Raw genomic sequence first — 20,972 nt, 5'->3', positions numbered from 1 at the left:
CCTTGGCATGCCAAAAAGAAAAAACAAATACAATTGCACATTAGGACCTTCTTGTCCCAACTCCAAGCCTGCTTTATCCTAAAAGAAGGCAAAAAAACCCAAATCCAGCCAATTGCTCCAAAAACCCCAACCATACAACTCTCATTTGGCTTAAATCACCCAAAGTATCATGTTCTTCCCTGCCAACATGAGTGCAATAACTAGAAAACAAATGCCTGGTTTTTCTAGTGCTTAAAATTAAGTTTCCAGCCTCTTTCTCTGAGATCAATAGATCAATAATAACAAAACAAAGGGTTTTGTTCTCTCTTCAGTGCAGAGGCAATAAAATGCCTGTTTTCCATTCACCCAAGCTTCCAAAAAGAATCCTCCTAGTGCCTTCTTTCCAGCATTTACACAAAGCCAGCCGAGAGCAGCGTGTGAAGCTCTGCCACTGTGTGCAGCTGCCTGCCCTCAGCACAATCTCTGAGCACTCTGTGCTTGTCAATCCCTCAGATAAATATTCCTCCTGAGAGGGTTTAGTTTGGGTCTACAAACAACAACTACTCGTGGTTCTGCTCAGTGCTGCCAGTTTGCTTTGCCTCTTCACATAAAATCCCCGAATTCCCATGCCTGCTACCTTTCTATAGCATCCAGGCTGCCCTACACCTTCCCTTCAAGTAAAAGCTCTGCCAAGCTCAGTAGATTTGAAGAATTCATCTCTTGGGACCACTTGATTCAGTTGACAGTGAGTTATCTGAAAGGCTGCGAGGTTAAAACATTCAAATCATTCCCCACAATTCTGCATACCCAGCCCACATATGAAGAAGCTTTGGAATGTGTGCCCCAAAGTTTGCAGTGAGGCAAACCTGAAGCTACATCAGAAGTGCCCTGAAGCCATCACCCAGAAGAATATTGCTTTTCCCATTCTGTTATTTCATTAAAAATATTTACAAATCGTTCACTTAAAACACACTCAGGGCCATGCACCCTGCAGACAATAATCTTTTGAAAGCTACCTCTCAGGAGTGCTTCAGGTACAACAATACCATTCAGGGATGTTGGAAGTAAATGTTTAAACAAAAACTTACTGTAAAAAACCTTTTACTAAAAAATGCAAAACATGCTCTGTCTTCAGACCAATCTTTGGGATAAATATGATATCCTGCCTTTTAGATGTGCATCTTCAGGGGTCAGCACAATCTAGCAGACCCTGTTTATTTCTTCGTATCAAATGGCCTTATCTCACTTAAATATTTTTCTAAAATACAACATGCAACAGTACACTAAGCAAAAGGGAGCAGAAAATAGTATAATGGGAGCACAGTAGTCAAGAGTATGTTTTAAAAAAAGCATAGATAAAATAAAGTGATTATTATTTTGGACAATTAATGGTACTTTAAAATCAATTCTATGACCTTTCCTCCAAATGTTTAATTTCTTTTTATACTGTTACTGGCACTGAAATAAATGCGCCAATAGAATTTTTGCCTCAAGCCCAAGCCTCCTTCTTGAATAATTCAAAAGCAAGAAGATCACAGTGGCTTAATTAAAGGGCCCTCCCTCTGTTTCTTTATTTTTCCCATGTTGCTGTTACAGGACAATATGCCTCTGCAAGAAGTTAAGTAATTTTGTAGCATCTATGCTGCTTCTATTTTCTTTGCTAATGCAATTATACCATTATAAGTGACTCTGGACTAGCAATATTGACAACTGAAATGCTCAGTTTTTTAGATATGCAAAATGCATAGTCTTTTACATAGTTGCTATCACCAAGATAAACTGTAGCCACATTTCTCTTCAGAAAAAAGCAAGGCACAATTCTTCCCAAGAATATTTCTGGGATTCACATTCTCTGAACCTCAGAGAAAGAAAACACAATTCTTATCATTTGCTGTGTTTGTGTATGTGCAAAAGTAGAATACAACATGGAAATTGTTTACCCAAAGTCATAGTGTTTTGTTTCCTTTGCCTATCAGAGCCAGGTGTGTGTTTGTGTTGGGACTGATGGCTCACAGTCACAAAATTCAATGCAGTGTAAGCAGTTGTGTGCAAAGTTGAATACTTAGCAAATTCAGTTTTATATAGAATAATATAGTATAATACAGTAATTAATTAGCCTTCTGATATCCATGGAATCAAATACATCATTCTCTCCCCTCATCAGGGCCATCACAACATTGCAATAATAAACTTAGTACACTCATATTTGGTGATTTACTTCCTGGCAAGATCTAGAAAAAGCAAAACTTCCACAGCCACTTTTCCTCTAACCTCTCTCCCGAATAGACTGATGGATTGTGAGGCTCTAACACCTCAGAGAAGTTAGGGACTCCACAATTTCTAGAGGACCAGCACTTATAGACTCTGCCATTGGACCTTTCCTTTCAGCCTGGAAGGTGTAACATATTTTACCCCAGCTACATTAGACTAATTAAGAAATTCTCCCCCGCCCCACAAGTCCTGCTTCTCTCATGCCTGTAGAGCACTAGAGCTACAAGAACACCCACAGTGCCCATTTCAAATGAGCTGCAGATGCACTACCTAAAAAAATGCAGAAATAAGTTCATCTGCTGTTTTGAACATGGTCAGTGAGCGCAGTCACTGGGAATCTGCGGCACACAATACTACATGAGAAAACTGCCCATCAGTTTTGCATGTCACCATTAGTTTATTTCTTTACTGAAACACATATCCCACACATGATGTAAGTAATACAGGGGCTCCTGGGAAGCTACACTGGAAATTCCTCATGGGTTATCCCCTGTGAGATGCTGGCATTACATGGAATGTAAATCAAACACTTGTACCGTACAGGCAAGATAGAAGGTATCATGTGAGCCTGAAGAATGGCCTTCACATTTAAAGAAGCTAAAGGAGCCTGCAGAGATAAAAAGCTGCCAGCAACACCACAAACATCCAAGCCTACATGGGTAGAAAGGATTCTGACAAGATGAACCTTCACCAAATCCTAACGTAAGACAAGCTGCTGTCCTGGCTAATTTTTCTGAGCAGATCTACTGCCTTCACCAGGCTGACAGCAAATCTGAAAAACCCATCACAGCCTTCTGTGCACTTAGCAGTTTTAACAGCTGGAGAAGAGGGGAGGTTAAGAGATGGAAAGGGAGACTCAGGCAGATCCCTCCAGCTTTGGCCAGGTCAGGCAGCGCTGCTTTGCTGAGTGCTGCAGATAATCTGCAGGGCAGAGACGATGTGGGTCCTTTTTGTAATTGTGGCTCTGCTCTTTTCCTGCTTTGTTTTGGGTCTCTACAGCTTTACTGTGTTAATTGACCATTACCCTGATTTCCAGTCATTACTTAGAACTTCAAATTAATCTGATCAAACAGAACATACCTTGTGAGAGTAAACACTCGTTGATCTACTTCAGTCTCCAGGGTATATTTTAGGCAGCGCAGGCTCACACAGATTCTTTGATACTTCAGATGTATTCTTTCTTACAGAATGTTTTACATGTTTTCAAACTTGTATTTTTTATGGAATAACTGAAGCTCTATCATGAGAAATTCTGCCTTTTATGCATTATGGGCCACCATTACCACCAAAGAATCCTTCCACCTGCACTAAAATATGGAACTTTATTTTTACCCTTGTATAAATTACTTATTATAATTACAGCATAAAAGAGACAGAGGGGAAAAGTCCCTGCCCTACTGTGCCTCTTTTAGATGCATAAGGGCCCACACACAAATTTCAGGTGTATTCTAACCTCCCCATAAAAATAATCTGAATGCCCCATCTATGTTTCCTGTTTTTGTTGGACAACTCCTTGGATTCCTCAGACTATTTTAGACCTTAGACAGGTTATACCAGTATAATTAAGTGAATTATGGGTACTTGGTTTTTTAACCATTGTAGATGTGCTACTGTGAGCCATAAATCATTGCAGGAAAGGTCATTTGGTTTTGTCTCCCAGCCTGGAGTAAGACACTCCAATCTATCTAAGCCCATACTGATGGAAGGAATGTTTCCAAGAATAATTAAAGTAAGGAAGACAAAAAGTTCTTCTTTTTAAATGGAAAGACAAGGTCTTGAGGGACAACTTCCTTGCAAGTACATCAGATACAAGCCCTTCATATCAAAGTCCTATTATTATTGTTAAATACTTTTATTTTAATACCAGCAACATGGAGATATTGCCCATACATTACAAACACTCAAACATGCAGAGAGACACTCCTGCTTATTTTTGCTCAGCTCTGTGGGGCTGCACAGCACAGGACTTCCAACACTGGCTCTGCCCATGACTCAGCCAGGAGCACTGTTTACTCTGCACCTGCACAATGGTGTTTGTAGATGAAGGAACTGATTAAAGAACAAAGGCAAACAAATAAACTTTTGGGATGCTTTGATGACACATAGGTGACAAAGGTCCCAGCAAAGGTGACAGCACAGACATGAGAAACATACTGTGTTTTGAATGAATAGCCATGATGCACGAGGCTTGCCTGGACAAGAGAAAAGCAGCAGTTTTACTTCATTTCTAAGACAATTCCAAGTTCTCTCAAAGCACAGTGAAAGAACAAGAAAAGGCCTGTGGATGGGTCCTATTCAGCCAAGATCCATCTATTCCTTTGCTAGTCCAATCTCAGTGATTGTTTTGTAGGAGACCCAAAGGGAATGGTTGAGCACATGCTCACCTCCTGAGCACAGGAGATGAGCCCTGGTCCTTGTGGCTTCACTGCTGAACTCAGAGCTCCCACTCCTGTCAGTGCAGCAGAGAGAAAGGGTGGCCAGGAGGTGTGCTGACCCACACTGTCCACCTGGTCAGAGCACCACCACGAAACTGCACCTTCAGAGGCCCACACTGCCCAGGGGCACCCACCCAACAGTGTCCTGTCACTGCAGTGTGAGATGGGGCTGTGGTTACAAAGTCACTCTGGGACATTTTGGGGTTTCTTTCTAGCTGACAGTCCCCAACGAGTTAAACTGCAAAAAAGGAACAGCCAAAGGAGAACCTGCCTTCCTCAGAACTTAAGAGGTACAAAAACTAGATGGCTGCACTTTCAGAGAGCCAAACAGATGGGACAGGAGGTTTCCCAATATTACAAAAGGGTTCTCAGATAGCAGGTCTATGTGACTGAAGATTCCCAAGTGGAGTATGATAATTTTTTGTTCAAGTTAGCAAGTACAGTGAAGAAAAAAAGTGAAGAGAACTGAGGACTTCCAACCCACTGTCATTTCAATGCCTCTCCATGCACATGAGACAAAAATCTTGTTTTTCTAAAATGAGATCCACCAAGATAAAGACAAGCACATAAATATGCGAGTACAGGATTCAAGAGAAAGGAAAGTATCTTTTTTGAGCATTTTCAAACATGGCCAACGTTGCTGCATTCCTTTTTAATATAAAATGAATTGGCAACATCTGGGACTTTACCATCTCAGTAAGTTTCCAACTCATCAGCAGCTTCACACAGCATACACTGCAAGTTGCTTGTTTGGAAATAAAGCATAAATTTCAGGCTCATACAAAAATGCTTAAGTCAGCCCAGCCTTAAAATGAATTACACTCACAGAAAGCAGCACCTTACTAATCTTGTACTAGACAAAATTGTGGGGTTTTGAATTCCAGTAACATGAACTCTTTAACTGTCTGTCATAAACAAATACCCTGACTTGTTTTTAACTGCATTTTCTGGTTCCTCTCTGACAGGTTCCCATATTATACTCACATGGGGTCACAGCATCTATATGATAATAGTCCTCAGACCCAGAAGGGAATCTCCAAAATGCTTAGATCTAAATGTAGATCTTCTTATCCTGCCTATAATTGCAGTGAGACAGGACATACTTTTCTTTTCCCCTATAATCCTACAACATACCATAGATGGTAGATCTGTTCTACTATCAAAGTACTCAAAATAAAACAGAGGCAGATCAATATCACCACTGTAAATTTCCAGCTGAAAGGAGTCAACCATATCCTTGAACTACCAAGACTTATGAGTCACCTAGACATACAAGTTTCTCATCTCATGACCATGCCAATGATTAAAACAACTGAAATGGGAGAGGAGGAGTGTTTGAGGTTGAGAGAAACAATTTATTCTTCCTCTTTGCAAAGCACAAACATAATTTTTTACCAATAAAAATATTGCAAACTGCATCCTTATTTATATTTCTTATAGCGAGATAACACAATACTGACTATGCTGCTCTGAAAAAGAAATTTCATGCAAATTAAGTCAGCATGGAGATTTTCTGTGTATGAGTTTTGTTTGCTAGGGGACCTGGGCCACTCATTCACCTTTGTGAAGCAGCACTTGCATGACAGTTAATTTTTGGTCAGAATTAACAAACATTATTACTGAACTTCTTACAAGCAATTAGGTAAGACCTGGGACCCAAAGCCATTGAGCACCAGAGACCAACCACCTGCATTTGTGTCCTAGACAAGAAGGTGTGGCTTAGCTACAGATAAGGCTCCTGTTAAAAGCTGAGTTCACTTTTGGGATGAAAGGTAAACATAAGAAAGAGAGAGATACTGGCTCAGGAAGGGTGCTGCCTTCTTTCTGTACCTTCTACAAGACCTGCAGAAAAAGACAGCAAGGCAGTGACAAAGGTTAGTGCTGTGACTTGCAGGCACAACTGACAGCACCTCTACAATACCTCTGCTCTGCAGAAGGGCTGAGGCAAAGTCTACTACTGGCAGTGATTTGGCTACAATGATGCTCAAATCTGGAAGAAATGACAGGCTAGGATGGCAGTTAAGCCCAGCAAATACCAGCACAGAATAAAACCTGCTATCAAAGCCTCATGAGGTTACCTTTACACCCAGAATTAGAAAGGGGTGTTGACCTAGACTGAAGTAGAATACTGTAACTGGGTTTAGGGCTGGGGCTCAAGCCAGCAGATATTGATAAATCGCAGCTTAGAAAGTGCCTCAGGGTTAACAGGAAGATGCTGTTGGTTTAAACCATCTGTCTGCAGAGATCTATGGGATAAGGAGTGTGATAATGTTAAGATTAGGAGTGGAATTAGGGTTTGAGCATACTCTGGAAGAGGTTGATAAACTGTATCATCTTGTCTCAGTATCAGGGAGGGCCCCACGCTGTGATAAAGGTGCCACATGACAGGACTTCCCACACCCTTAGCAAGCCCAGCATGCCAGGCCTTCCCTGTCTATTCTCTGTTGACCAAGGCTTCCCAAGGTGTGTGTGCTGCCAACCTGTGCTCCTGATCCTGGGATTACTGTACTGTGTACATGCAGGGCCAACCTGGCACTCCCACATGTACAGATTTACAGAGCACAGTGTGTACACACAGTGGATGGGGTGGGGAGAGGGACTCAAACAAGGAGAGCATCTGTCTGGAAATATCCAGTCTTTGCTGTCTCCGTTTCTCCCTTCTTTTGCAGCAGGGCTGGCAAATCAGAAATATATCAAAGACTAAAAGCTTCTGGTCACCAATGTCTCCTCTCTTCACAGATGCCTTTTTAAAAACACTAGGTCAAGTCTGGACAGCAGGCTGGTCCTGCCAAGGAAATCAGGACCTAAATCAGCCAAATATACCAAGAAGCAGCACAAAAGCTTATCTGTCTTCCCCACTGGCTTTGCCAATGATGATCTTGGCAGTACTATTTAGCACTTACCCTTTTCTCCGTTCTTGGGAATCAGTGTTTGCCATATTACTCAGCATTTTCCAGGCTAGGGGGAGGGTGCAGGATTGACCTTGCTTACTTCACATTACAGAAAAACCTCACATATCTTAACTACCTCTGTGTTTTTTAATCACAATATATACTCACCCAAGTTAGTGATTAATGGCGAAGAGTTCAGCGGACAAAGACAGTTTTTGGAGGAGGAACCATATAGTCACTTTTCAATGACAAAATAATTTCCAGACCACAGACTACATAGTTAAAAACCTTAAAAATCAGTATTAGTAGCACACTACCAGGCCATCACTACCATTTTCCAAGCTTGTGATGCAGAGAATGCAGGGGAGGCAAGAACAACAGTTCTCAATTCAATGAGCAAACCTGCTTCAGCATTCACTACAAACTGTGGGGGAAAAGGCTTTGCACTGAGTCTTGCCAAGAGGATCTTAAAATAATTGAACCTCATGGTCACAAGACCACACATTACAGTTGTGAAACAGTCACTGGGTAAATAAGGGTGTAGCCTCTGACATTTTACCACAGCTGGTGGGAGGAAAAAATTAAGAGAAAGCCACATGCAGAAGATGGTCTGACCTCTAAAAAGCTATTAAGTCAGGAAAAAAAAAGATCTTTCAAATCTGCACACGTCAAAAATATGGCAGAACAATGCTGCCATTCTAGTCCTCTCAATGCAGTAATAACACTGAGTAGGGAATAAAGGTGATTTGCACAGTTAAGCCTGCAGCACATAATTAAGGCAAAAATAACAACAGAAATAAAAGAGAATTCCAAGGGATGTAGAAGTCAGGATGATGTACAAATGACAGCTGACCAGTTCACTAAGATGAAATCACAGAAGCAATACATGTCCAGGATGATATAAAACTATTAACAAAATATGATGAAGAAATAAAAGGTAAGATGCTGATTTTAAAACATAGAAACAGGCAAACTAGCAGAGATATTAACAAAGCCAAATGAACAGGATGTTATTCCATAGCATTAACCATTGAAACCTGTTGAATTTTCTTATTGCTTTTAATTCCAGGGATGTCTACACCAGTGTACCTAAAGGAGCTGAGCAAAGTTTTCCAAATTTATCTTTTATTGTTCACAGAAATCAAGTAAAGAACTTGCAAAATAATCACTTCCATAAAGACACTGTCTTCAGCTCTGTGTATACAAAGGTCTTGTCTGCCTCTGCACTAAGTGAAACTTTCACTTATCAATCTTATCAAAACATTTATCAAAAACTTCAGCTGTCAGCAATTCACAGCATTTTGCCAAACTGAGGGAAAAGGAATCAATCTTCTAAATTTCCACTAGACAGTCTGGAGCAGCTTGCATGAGGGCTTAGCAGGGTGCAATGCCCCCCCTCTGGGTGTTGGGCAGAGGCAGAGGAAGGAGAGAGCAAAGCACCTGCATGCAGCAACTCAGCAAGGCTAGCAGGGGCAGGGCTTGAAGGGCAGAGCACTTCAGCCAGTCAGGCCCTCCCCATCACAGGGAGCAAAGAATATTTCATTCATTTCTCCCTCTGGCCTCTGCTTCTCTGAGGGAGGGGGGAAAAACATTAAAATGCATTAAGCATTTATCATTACATCGGACACAAGGAGGATCCAAAAGCATCTTAAAGTTACTCCCACTCCAGGTTCCTAAGAGTTTCTCTCTACTCTTAACCCAGCACAACTGAAGGGTTTTAGTGGGGTCTCCTTCCTGTGTCAGTGTGTTCTGATGGGCTATTTGGGACATTCCTCTAGTCTCAGCTTCCACCATGACCAGTTCCTGGTCCTTAGATATGACTTGCATTTAGAAAGAAGCGCTATAAATGGGCTCAGTCCTCTGGTACAAGTTAGCATAAAGTTTTCCAACCTGTATTAATATCAGATTTTTTATGAGTTAAACCAATTATACTATTTTTTTCCAACCACACATTAATACCTCTGTCTGTAATAAGAGCTCACTGGGCTCTGAAACATGCACAGATTACTCTGTAGAAAACAGAAGGTAATACTTTTAAATGATTATTCACAGTCACCCAGATAACATTAAAGAACTTGTCACAATTAAAATTCATAAGCTCTATTTCTGAATTTCACAACTCAGGTCAAGAACTGCAACTATAATGATCACCAGTGAAATACTGTGCCCTGACTCACTCCATCCAAATAAGCTACTGGTACAAAACCACTGCTGTGCTTCAGGAGGGGAGGGTGCCAAGTGAAGGAACTGATAAGACATAATTACTCTAATAACCTGCTAATGAAAAGGTGAATTAATTGAAACACACCACAAAGTATCCAAGAGTATACAAAGTAATTCAACAGATGTTTACACTGGAAGGCTGACTATCCAGTGCAGGGATTAAATCAGATTCTGATGTTAATGGCATATCCAATGCTAAAGTTGATAATGGATTTTCTGTTGCCTACTGTCAAGCTTGAAATAATGCTGCACGTCATTTTCACAAACAAACCTTATAAAAGGACAAGGGAAATCAGAAAATGACACAGCCAGCATCACACAGAATAATAATGCAGAAAACAGTGTCTTCTCATTGACAGAACTATCATATAAACTGCCCACTACTGTACCTTCATGACATCTTTATAGGAGTGAATGGCCTCAACTTCTTCTTTGTCATCATCCTCATCCTCCACTCCTTCATCCAGAGCATCATATCCTTCATCCCTACTCCCATCTGTTTCTGTGGCATTAGTCATGTAGTCAATAAGCTGCTCCAGTGGAGGACTTAATTCCCTCTCTTCATTTTCCTTCAAACCATAGTCCAGGGCTTTATATATAATAATCCCTAGTGATTCAATAACCTGTAAAAACAAAAAAAAAACACGAAATATATATTAATGCCATTTACATGAACGAAGAGGTCAAGTGAGGAACAACCTTTTCTGGTGTTTATATAACAGACCCAGCAACTGAGAGGGCAATAAACATCAAAATCTAAGAGAAAAATTATCTGCTAATAACTATGGTAGCACTTGAGTAAGCACCTGGGTAGTACAGCATAGAACAAGCAAGAGCAGATCATACCACATACCTACAGTTTTCTTATTTCAATATTTGAAATAAAAAATTCATAATTTACGAACAAAGTAGGACCTTTTAAGGTTATTTTCCCTTTTTCCTTCTGATACTTCAAACCTCAAAGTAACATTACTCTACTTTTTAAGACTATATTGCACACACATAATTTTGTGGGGCAGCTAGGAAGAAATTCAAAGAAAGAATAAACTAACATGAGGTGCCTTCTTCTTCTCACATCTTAATGACACTTGGAAACTGCCCTTCAGTTTGTGCCTCTTCATTGACCTGAGAGGTGTCTGGACACAGCTGTGGATGTCCCAGCATTACCCACTGAGCTCTGGGACAGCAGCCCAAGAACTCCTTTGCCTGTTGCACAGCTGTGGAGGCACACATTTGCCACTGAAACTGCCAACAACTGTATTCCACAGTGATGAGGTTGTACCTCAATTTTTCATTGAATTGAGGATTTTTATTTGTGCCCTGTCAAGAGCAAAGCAAACCAATGACCTCTTACTCAGTGTGAGCTAGGAAAATATTGTCCTGAACATCCCACAATGATAAATGCACATTTTCTCTCTTGACATTAGTAATTTTCCTTATGAGCAATATCAAAGCCTCTGGAATGTTAAAGATGTAAATAATGGCATTACAAACAGGAGTTTGAAAATGGGTATTAATGAAGAGGGAAGGGAAAATGGGATTGCAATAGTAAACCACAAGAAGGTAATGTCACTGCTGGGAGATCCTTGTCTGACAACGGAAGTAGGACTGGAGTTATTGCATGTAATCTCTGATCTTCCTTGTGCGTTGGGATAGATAGCATGTCACACAAATTAGCAGACTCCAGTGTAGGAGTAGTTGGCACAGCAGCAACTTTAATAACAGGAGCATTTCTAAATATACCAAACCTTGTCATCAAATGACATTTTCTCTAATCAGCCTTTCGGTACGATCCTGGTCGACACACTTTTTACTGCAGAGTTTTGAAATTCTTTTTCAGGAAATAGGACAACACAAAGGGATTCTTAAAACATTAAATTTTACTCTAGCTGCTTACTTATTTCAGCACAACAAAGTATTTTTGGTCTGAGAGGCTGGAGTTTAACAAAGACTTAAAATCATTTCCCATTAGTTTATCTAGACAGACAATTTAATGATTACTGTAGTCTGACAGCTTTACACTTGTGTACTTCATTCCTCTGTTGGGATTACTTTGCAGTGCAAATTCACTTTGCAAGACAGTGGCTAATAAACAAAAAACAAATTAAAACCCCAATATATAAACCACTTTATTTTATAACTTATTTCAAATAATTTTGTTAACTTGGTTCAATATAAAAATTTTGGACATGCTAAACCCTTGAAATATGTTTATACATATTTATTTTAAAATGCAGCTAGGGAAAGTGATTAGGCAAATTAGTGAAGAAGAAAAACCTGTATGTGTTTTTTTCAGTTCAAAGAACAGCTTCTGTCTTGGGGGGTGCTATTTGGACAGGAAAGTATGTCAGGGAATGCTTTCTTGCTCAGCTCTCATACCCTTCCCCTGACTTCTGTCACGACTCATTTTGGAGACAGGACAGTGCACCATACAGACCTTAAAAAAGCTCTAAAAGATTAAACTTATATTTGTAGTATATCTTGCTCACTTCTTAAGGAAGCTGTTTTGCAGTAACTGTCTTGTAAAACTTGTTAAAAAAAATAAACTGAAAATGTGGAATCACACAAAGTAAAATATATTAATTCCAATGGTAAATGTGTTTCCTGTAACTCAGGTGCTGAGTATAATCCCAACATACACCCCTTCAGCAACTGAAAGGGAACAAAGAATAGCAGTTTGTAGGAAACTGAAATGAAAATGAAGTATAACTGAAGAAACACTTTGATACTTTGAGCTCCTAGGAATAAACACAAAGTGAGTAATTTCTAACTTTGAAAACAAGTACATTTGAAAGGGCTTAGCATACATGAAGACTGAAATGTCCAGATCAGATGCAAAGAAAATCATGTCTTGTCCCATGCAGTGATGGCTGCTGAACACAGCTTCTGGATTTTGCTACCAAAACTTCAAAAAAATAGAAGAGGGAGTGGATAAAGAAAGTTCACTCTCTCTGCCTTCTTCTGTTTGGGAAGAGGATTAAGGCATTCAAAAGCACCGTGGCTAAAGCTGGATGACAGCTGCTGCTTTCTTTGATGTCTCAGCAGAGGGATTCTGCAGCTCAGGAATATGGTTTGTGAGTTTTTATGTGCTATTGACAGATTCCATAATGCATGCAAAGCTGACACAAGAGGAAAGCCTGTAACAGCACCAAGTCAGAGCTGTAGTTCAGTCTCTCAGCTCCTTAGTTAGGAGACGTGATCAAAACCATATTTACTCATTGTCTGTATCAAAATTTCTTCTTGCTGAAAGACAAAGCAGCAAACAACTTAACTGAGTAACTTTGCTTTGACCTGCATTGAAACTGAAACGTTCAGTGCTTTCAGGAGTACTGGTTTACCAAGGATCCTGTAAACCACACAATTGCCATACAACTATCAAACTAAAGTCACAGAATTGTCAATGCTTCCTCCCATGGATAAAACTACTAATGCAACTTCATACAAATAAAACTTTTAGGTCTATATAACTAGAAGCAAAGTATACAAGTCAACTGATTGCTCTGCTTCAGTGCATGAGTGCTGTCACTTTACTTGTAATACGAATCAAATAGAAACAAAAACAAAAAAAAAAGGAAAACCTTTTCACAGTTAACTGGATGAATTGATAAATAAGAGGGATTTTTGAGTTGGATAATCAGGGATGGTCACTTTTAAATTTTTTTTAAAGCATAGATTATTTACAAAGAAATCACATGTTCTAAACTCTACTATTGGCCAATTTAGCAGAAAATAAAAACCTTTGGCACCTAGCAAGTGACAAGCACTGATACAGTCTTCAATTATATGTGAAAATAGATATATATTAAGAAAAACAAGGGTAAAAATGGACCTAGCAAAGCTTTTTTAAACCACCAATTTGCACATTTACACCCCAAAACAACAGCATAATACTGAAATAAGTGTCATTAGTAAAACTAAATAATACTGCTAAACTCAGTTATAAAAAAAAATACCTGAACCTTGAGTTTTAGAACACATTTGCTCCTGATTGATTTAAATTTCAGCAAAGACCTGACCTCTGGAAATCAATCAGTGGATAAATAAATTTTAAAAATAAACAAGGAAGCCTGTATTATTAAGCTTTACACCTCCTCATCAAGTTCTTTCAAAAGTCATGGCTTCAGATGAAAAAAAACCCGAACATACAAACATTTCCCACATACTGAACTTGTACTTTGATGTGCTGAAATCATTAGTAAAAGGGCAACTTTGTCCCACCATGAGCATTCCTGCAGTTTCTACACCAGTCTGGACTCATACAGTGTTTTTATAATAGACTGTGATAAAGTTGCTGGAACACTCTCACTTTAAAAACAATGTAAATGCAATATCCACATACTCCTTTTACACACATGGCAAAAACAAAACCCAAATTATTTTGATTCTTTCCATGCACAAACACTGCCCATATTTCCATTCCATAGACCTTCCTCCAACATCCTAAGGAAAGCCTCTTGGACAGGGGTTCACCAGTGTTTTAGGTTTTTCATATGGAACCAATTTACACTCTTCCACTGAACTCTGCCAATTTAACATCCTTGAGCTCTTCAAATATACACCCTTTGTACAGGAACCAAAGAGGTTTCACACTTGCAAAAGTGCAATTATTGCAAGTACTTAACTTTGAGAAAAAGCCTGTTTTCCCCTCAACATACACATCTCCCTGAACAGGCAGAATCCACATCTCACAGCACACACAATGGGGCACTGTCTGAGCTTTCATCCCCTCCTAGGCCTGCCTCAATTTTTAAACACACAAAGCCTAAGGATAGCTTGTACTTAGAACAGCAAAGGACTGTTTTCAGCTCAAATGCCTGTCCCTCCCCAGAGTTCTCCCTTGGTCAAAAGGCCACTCAGGTTTTGCGTCCCTAAACTTGCATTAAAGATGCTGTAAAGCTCCAGCTCCTGAGGTGAGTTACCTAACTTTGAACTTTCCCACAGGGACCTCAAATATGGCCACCAGCCACAGCAATGTTTGCATTACTACTGCACTTTTATGAATTCCAATAGTTTTTTTATTAAAAATGTGCAGTACAATAATTATTTTTAAGTGCTTCCATATTTTATCCAGATCTACAACACATTTAATGAAGGAGGATCATTCTGCCTCATGGTGAAAGTGCTCAGAATTCAGGGCTGGCACTCCTTAGGGCAGAGCTCCTCTCCACCACCAACTCTGCTATGTAAAAACTAACCTGGCCTAATGATGACTTTCAATCAGCCTGCCAGGAGCTCCACACCATGCTTCTGACACCACAACATGCCATATAAACATAGACACAGACACCCTTGAAGTCAAGAGTTAGGTATGTTAAATTATGTGTGACATATTAGAAGACAAACACACACAAGTTTTTGTGCTCAATTTCTGCAATATGGTCCAAAGAATTGGCATGTTAAAATGTCATGCAAAACCAACTTGATCCTCTCTAACTAGACAACAGAGAGTGAAAGAGCTCTGATTTCCATTTGTAACAAAGTAATTTGTTGTTTCTTCAGCATTCAATTCTGGAACTGAAAAAACCCAGGCTTTTAAGAAAGGTGAACAAATAAATGGGTTAGGATAACCCCATGCACATTTTTTGATTATTTAGCCCATCCTGACGTGCCCTACATAACTCCCAGGAGCACCTTGTGGAAAAGCATGCCTAAATAGGACACTACCAGAGATATGCTGCTGTCAGGTACATTAATGTAGTTTTCACCTGAGCATTCCAAGTGGAAATGGGGTAGCATTGCCCAGGTTTTAATGGCAGGGGACACTGCTAAATTTAAATGTGACCTCCACTAAATTAGAGCAACGTGCAATGGACTGTCAAATGAGAATAGTGAAAAAAATTCCAAGTGCTTCCAGGAAAGCAAGGATGTGGACTACTTCCAACGAATCAAATGAATCATTCATTTCCAAAGAATATAGACATAAGATACAGAATTATTTAACTTCTGGGTGATGTTGGTTTGCTACTGAAATAACAAGGTACTGCTTTCTGCAATATAATGAGCCTTGCTTTTTAAGTCAAAGCAGTAATGAAAGCAAAGAAAAAGAAAATCAGAGTATGTCAGGTCTAACAGAAAATAAATATGAGACAAAATTAAATAAATCCTTTTAATGATATTCAGTCTCGTTTAGATACATTCAGAGTTCAGAAAATTTCTTTACCATATTCAGAGCTCTTTTTCAAAATGGTTTTATATCCTGAGTCTTTGAATGCACTAAGTGGGCAGACAGACCTACTTACTGAATTCTTTGTACTATTCAGGTGTGTGTTAAAGGGATTCAGTGCAAGAGCTTTTGATCAAAGACACAGAACAAGCCCAAAACACACAAAGGGGATGCTAGGATCTTTTTGTTTTGGTTTATTTCCCTTAAAGTGAATGTGTGAAAACTGAAGCAGCTAAATGTTGTTGGACACAGTTGCCTCTAGGAGTGTAGCACTTATGTAACTGTAAATTTATTAAGGATCAAGTGTAACACAACTCTTCAACTTATTCAAAGGTTCTGATAATTATAAACGCGGGTTTTAGTTGTTATAGGAGAACTATAATTTATAAGCATAAATGAAAGCAGATTTTTTTTCTATTGTATCAGTCTCAATTTACATTTTATCTGCAGTGTTTCATTTTAAACACTGAAAGAAAACTGTCAATTTTCTCCTAGCTTTGGTTCAGACATTATAATCCTCAAGATCATGACAAATCATTACTTTGTTACTACCTACTTTATTCAACCTGAAGGAATTTCACCATAGTGACAGTTCATACCCAGAGAAAAAATAAAATAAAGTTCTCTACTTTAACTGTGGAGACTCTAGCAATGGCTGAAGCCTCAGTAAAAGAATTAGATGCAATAATTAAGTAACCAAGATGGTGAAAGTCATTTGAAAGTTCTGAAATACTCCTCTATCCATATTAGGCTTCAAATACAGGTCAAGTTGTCCTGATGCCATTTACCTAAGGAGAATACGGTTTTTATCCTAAGTTAAAGACACAAAATCCAATCATGTCACAAGCTTCTAGTTCTGTTGTCTTTTTTTAAAATTTTATTTTATAAAACATAGCTAAACATATATATATAGTTTTTTATAGAAATAGAAGGCAATCAGGTGAACATTCCAGGTGAGGAAACAGAAGGGAGAAAGATTTCAGCTGACTTCCAAAAAAAATAACCAGGCCACAGAAATGCCAGTGGGTTCAAACTGTGTAAGTGACAGAAATTGCCATATATCACATCAGCGTTTTGAACAAAGCTTTATCTAGATTACATGAGAGCACCAGATTAGCTGCAGCAAAAGATTTTGCAGTGAGGGAGAGAAGTAAGCAGCTCAAGGAGAACTGGCACAAAGGAGAGTGAGACTTGTTCAGTAGCTCTGATGCTGAGAATTCGTGTGTGACTGGTTTAAGTTTGGCTGACGTTGCACATCTGCCTATGGTCTGCCAAACAAGATATAGAAGATAGATAGTAAAGAGCTTACCAGAGCTTTGATTCAGTTCAATTCATGGTAGTCATGAAGCAATGCAAAATCAATGCCACTTTTATTCAAAACATCTACACAGTTTAACTGCTCTACTCAAAGAGTCAGTTTGCATTAATTTTTCAGCCTTCCCCATGGCTTTTATGTCAACCATTACAGCTGCCTGCTATAGGCTTGGCCCTCATTTAATTAATCCAAAAATTAAAGTGAGTAAACACCTGGTGCAATATAAACCATTTGTTCGCCTCTGAGTTAAGAACTTTCTCACACCTATTTTCACCAAAATTAATGACTACAAAAGCCAAGCAAACAAAATAGCAGGACAATGAAAGGTATTCTTTTAAATACAAATTCTCGATGAGTTAAAAGTTTTACATTTCCATGTACATGTTAGAAGCTTTCCAGCAGCAAATCACAATAGACATTATAAAAGTTAGGCTGGTTTCACCATATTTGTCAGGGCTATGCCTGCATTTCAAGTGTTTCACAGATTATGAACTTCACAGAAACAGATGAAGCACCTGAACAAGTTTACATAGAGTGGGGAACATGACAACTCTTCTGGTTTGACTGTAGCTTTCCTCAAATCCATCTTCCTCCATTCCTGAAAAAATACGTCTTTCTGACTCCTAACAGACTTCTCTTGTCAGTCAAATTGTCCTTATTCCAAGATTCCATGCATAAAATCAAATATGTCAAGAAAGAAGCCCAAATGTACCGACTCAAAGTGATGTGCCACAAAAGAAGGCTGGGAGGTGCTGCTCCTTCCTAGTGACTGCAGCATTCATTAACCCCACACAAAGCAAACCTCATTTAACACTGCTTCTCTTGGAGGTACCACATACTCATGGCAAGTCACATAACCACCCATAGCAAGGGTGTCCTTTCCATCCATGCCAAAGGAGAAACTTCAAAGATGTCTGCGGGGTGTTGCATTTATCACGTAGTCACCTAAGACAAGCTATGCCCAGCTACCTCCCCTGCCTTGTGAAAGGTCACTCAGCCATACCTGGGCTTCCTTCCTAAAGAAGCTGATGGGAATTCACACTTACAGCCTGTGACCAGAAAGGAAACAAATCTAAGACTCTCACTGAGAGTTTTTTTGCTAGTTATAAATGTAAGGAAACATCATCCTGGCATAAGGACATGCCTTGATTGTGAAGCATGTGAATTTTCACACAGACTATCATGATAGTCCAAGGAATTACTAATGAGTCAGACACATTAATTATTTAGGTCACATATGATCTCTGAGTAAGTCATGCAAAACATTACTGCAGGCTGACACAGCCTCTGCAAAGCTCCTGATTTTATGAACATTCTTCCAGGCCCTCTTCCCCAAAAAGAGAAACATTGGACCAGGCTTTTGGATCTCTCAAATATTCATCCAAAACTGAATGCCTAAGTGAACATAAAATATTTGAGTTACAAGTGAGGGGAGCTACTCCAAAATTACATTCAAGTTCTCGTAATGGCCTTATTGGAAAAACTGGTATTTGCTAAAATAGTTCAAAAAAGCACAAGTAGGCACTGCTGACAAATTACCTACCTATAAAAAGACATTAGCTTGACATTCTTTTTTTCAGGTCTGAACTTCATACAATCATAGCATGGAAGGCTGACTTACCCTACACCAAAGAGGAACAAACACGTGGCTGAAACTCAGCAAAAAGCTCAGCACCTGCTCTTAGGGCCACAAAACCCCAGAGAATCCATGTACGAAATGGCACTCACAGATTTCTATTCCTATTTCCTTCTGAGCAATGAAATCACCCCAGAAGAAATACATATTAAGACACACCTCTATCACAGATAAAAGCTATTTATGCATAAAGCACACAATTTATAACCTCAGGCATGAAGTACCTTAGCACAAGATATTCCAGCACCTGTCAGCTGTCAAAGTTGTTAGAGTGCTGAACAGTGGCAGTTTATTATCCTTAATGGAACAGCAATATTCCTGGATTACAAATTGCTAAGCATTGTTTCACTGCTCTCTGCCAGTAATGACAATATCTATGTATTGCAGTACAGTGATGATAACACAGATTTGTCTTCAGTCACAGGTCAAAAGTGTTATGCCATTTAAAAAAAATTCAGATGGATTTTATGCTTAGATTTAAAAAAACCCCAAACCAACAACAACAAAACCAACCTCCAAAAACTATAACAAAACCAAAGCATTCCGGACTCTGTCTGTCTGCAGAAACCTCCATCACACAGACAAGTTTTCTACAATGCTCAGCACCTGACCTTTGAACTGAATACAGATATTATCCAGATAACTTATTTAGCTGCTTAGGTGGCAGCCAAGTTACTAGATATCCAACAATTAGTGGAGAGGGATTAATTCCAACACTTCCATCTATGTAAGACACACAAGTACTTGAGAACAAAAACACACACCAAAAAAAGCTGTATGCATATAAATGAAATAGATTTACTGCCTCAAAAACCTATAATAACATTATCTGCTCTATTCAGTGCATTTTACAGTGCCTGGGGAACTTGAGAGTCTCATAAATGTAGGCCTAAAAGAGACAATGCTGATTTTCTCCCATGCTGAGACCTTGTTAATGGATGTGCTGAAGTTCCGGTACAAGGCACTTTCCTGTGCTCAGACCAAGAAAAAGAGAGGTAGGTAAAGGTGTGTATCTGAGGTAGCAAGGGGAAGGGAGAACAGCAGGACAGAGTGACCTTTCACATCCATAGGAGCTCTAATCACAATTGACCCCTGAATGAAGGATTCACACCAACTTCCCAAGGCCTCCTCACTGGCTTGTAAAGAACAGAGCTGAGCTCAGGTGTACATGGACTACAAATCCTGTTTGACTTCTTATGCTTTGGAAACGAAAATAATGCTGCAATATTACCCTGTCTTTCTAACCACATTATTACCCTTTAAATGACAAAAAGAGATTCCTACCCAGAAAAAGTAAGTCATGGAATTATATTCATATTGTGGCAACTTTCCTGATTTTTTGAAAATTTTGGGGTAAAATATAAACTAATGTCCAGGTAAGTGTTGTCATAGCACCTTGAAGTCAGAATACAATTGCCCCTGCAATTTTCTTCACACAAAAGAGCCAAATATTTCAAATCCTATATTTAGTCCCATCTTTACACCCCCAACCTCCCCAGCAAAACAAGCTGCACTGCCCTTCCTAAATTCATTGCAAAGCACAGGCATTACCTCTTCTGGAGTACTGGAGAGCTAGTTTCAAATGTAGGAACTGTATGGGGCTGAAGGTCTGTCCTGGTGGGTTTTCCTCATCACTCTTCCCTGTGAAACATCCCACTGGTCATTTCCCCTCTCCTATAACAATTTTACCACCTGCTATATGAGGATATTAACCCATTTTCAAAGCTTTGGATAAGAAGTGCTGTGCAAGTCTAAATTATATTTCTGCACGACATGCACACAGACTTAAACACAGCTGGAAGTGCTTCTAATCATCCAGCTTTCCATATGACTTTTGTTCCCAATAAACCAGAGGCAGGGAAAATGAAGAAAAGTACATGCCTGAGGCTAATGGTTAGGCTTATCAGCTGGGTGCAATGCAACACATAAAGCTGCTTTTCTTTAAGAATATAAAGCAAGATGTAAGAGTGGTTTATTTAAATGTAAGTAGCACAGGTAGCCAAAGAAAACAGTTACTAAGGTTAGAATATCAGATTGTTCTAAATTTCACAAGAAATAA

The 20,972-nt window shown here is 39.3% G+C and overlaps 1 protein-coding gene across 1 annotated transcript in view; it reads right to left on the bottom strand.

Moving 5' to 3' along the window:
* SPIRE1 (spire type actin nucleation factor 1) overlaps window positions 1-20,972 on the bottom strand; it is a 126,465-nt gene that overhangs the window by 61,145 nt on the left and 44,348 nt on the right. The window contains exon 3 of the mRNA XM_058803094.1: window positions 10,189-10,422. Within this exon, the coding sequence (XP_058659077.1) occupies window positions 10,189-10,422 (234 nt within the window). The remainder of the gene's footprint in view (window positions 1-10,188; window positions 10,423-20,972) is intronic.

This window comes from Ammospiza caudacuta, chromosome 1 (assembly GCF_027887145.1).
Source record: "Ammospiza caudacuta isolate bAmmCau1 chromosome 1, bAmmCau1.pri, whole genome shotgun sequence".
Lineage (NCBI taxonomy): Eukaryota > Metazoa > Chordata > Aves > Passeriformes > Passerellidae > Ammospiza > Ammospiza caudacuta.
Note: the sequence above shows the minus strand (reverse complement) of the source record. Positions and strands in the feature narration are given on the sequence as shown.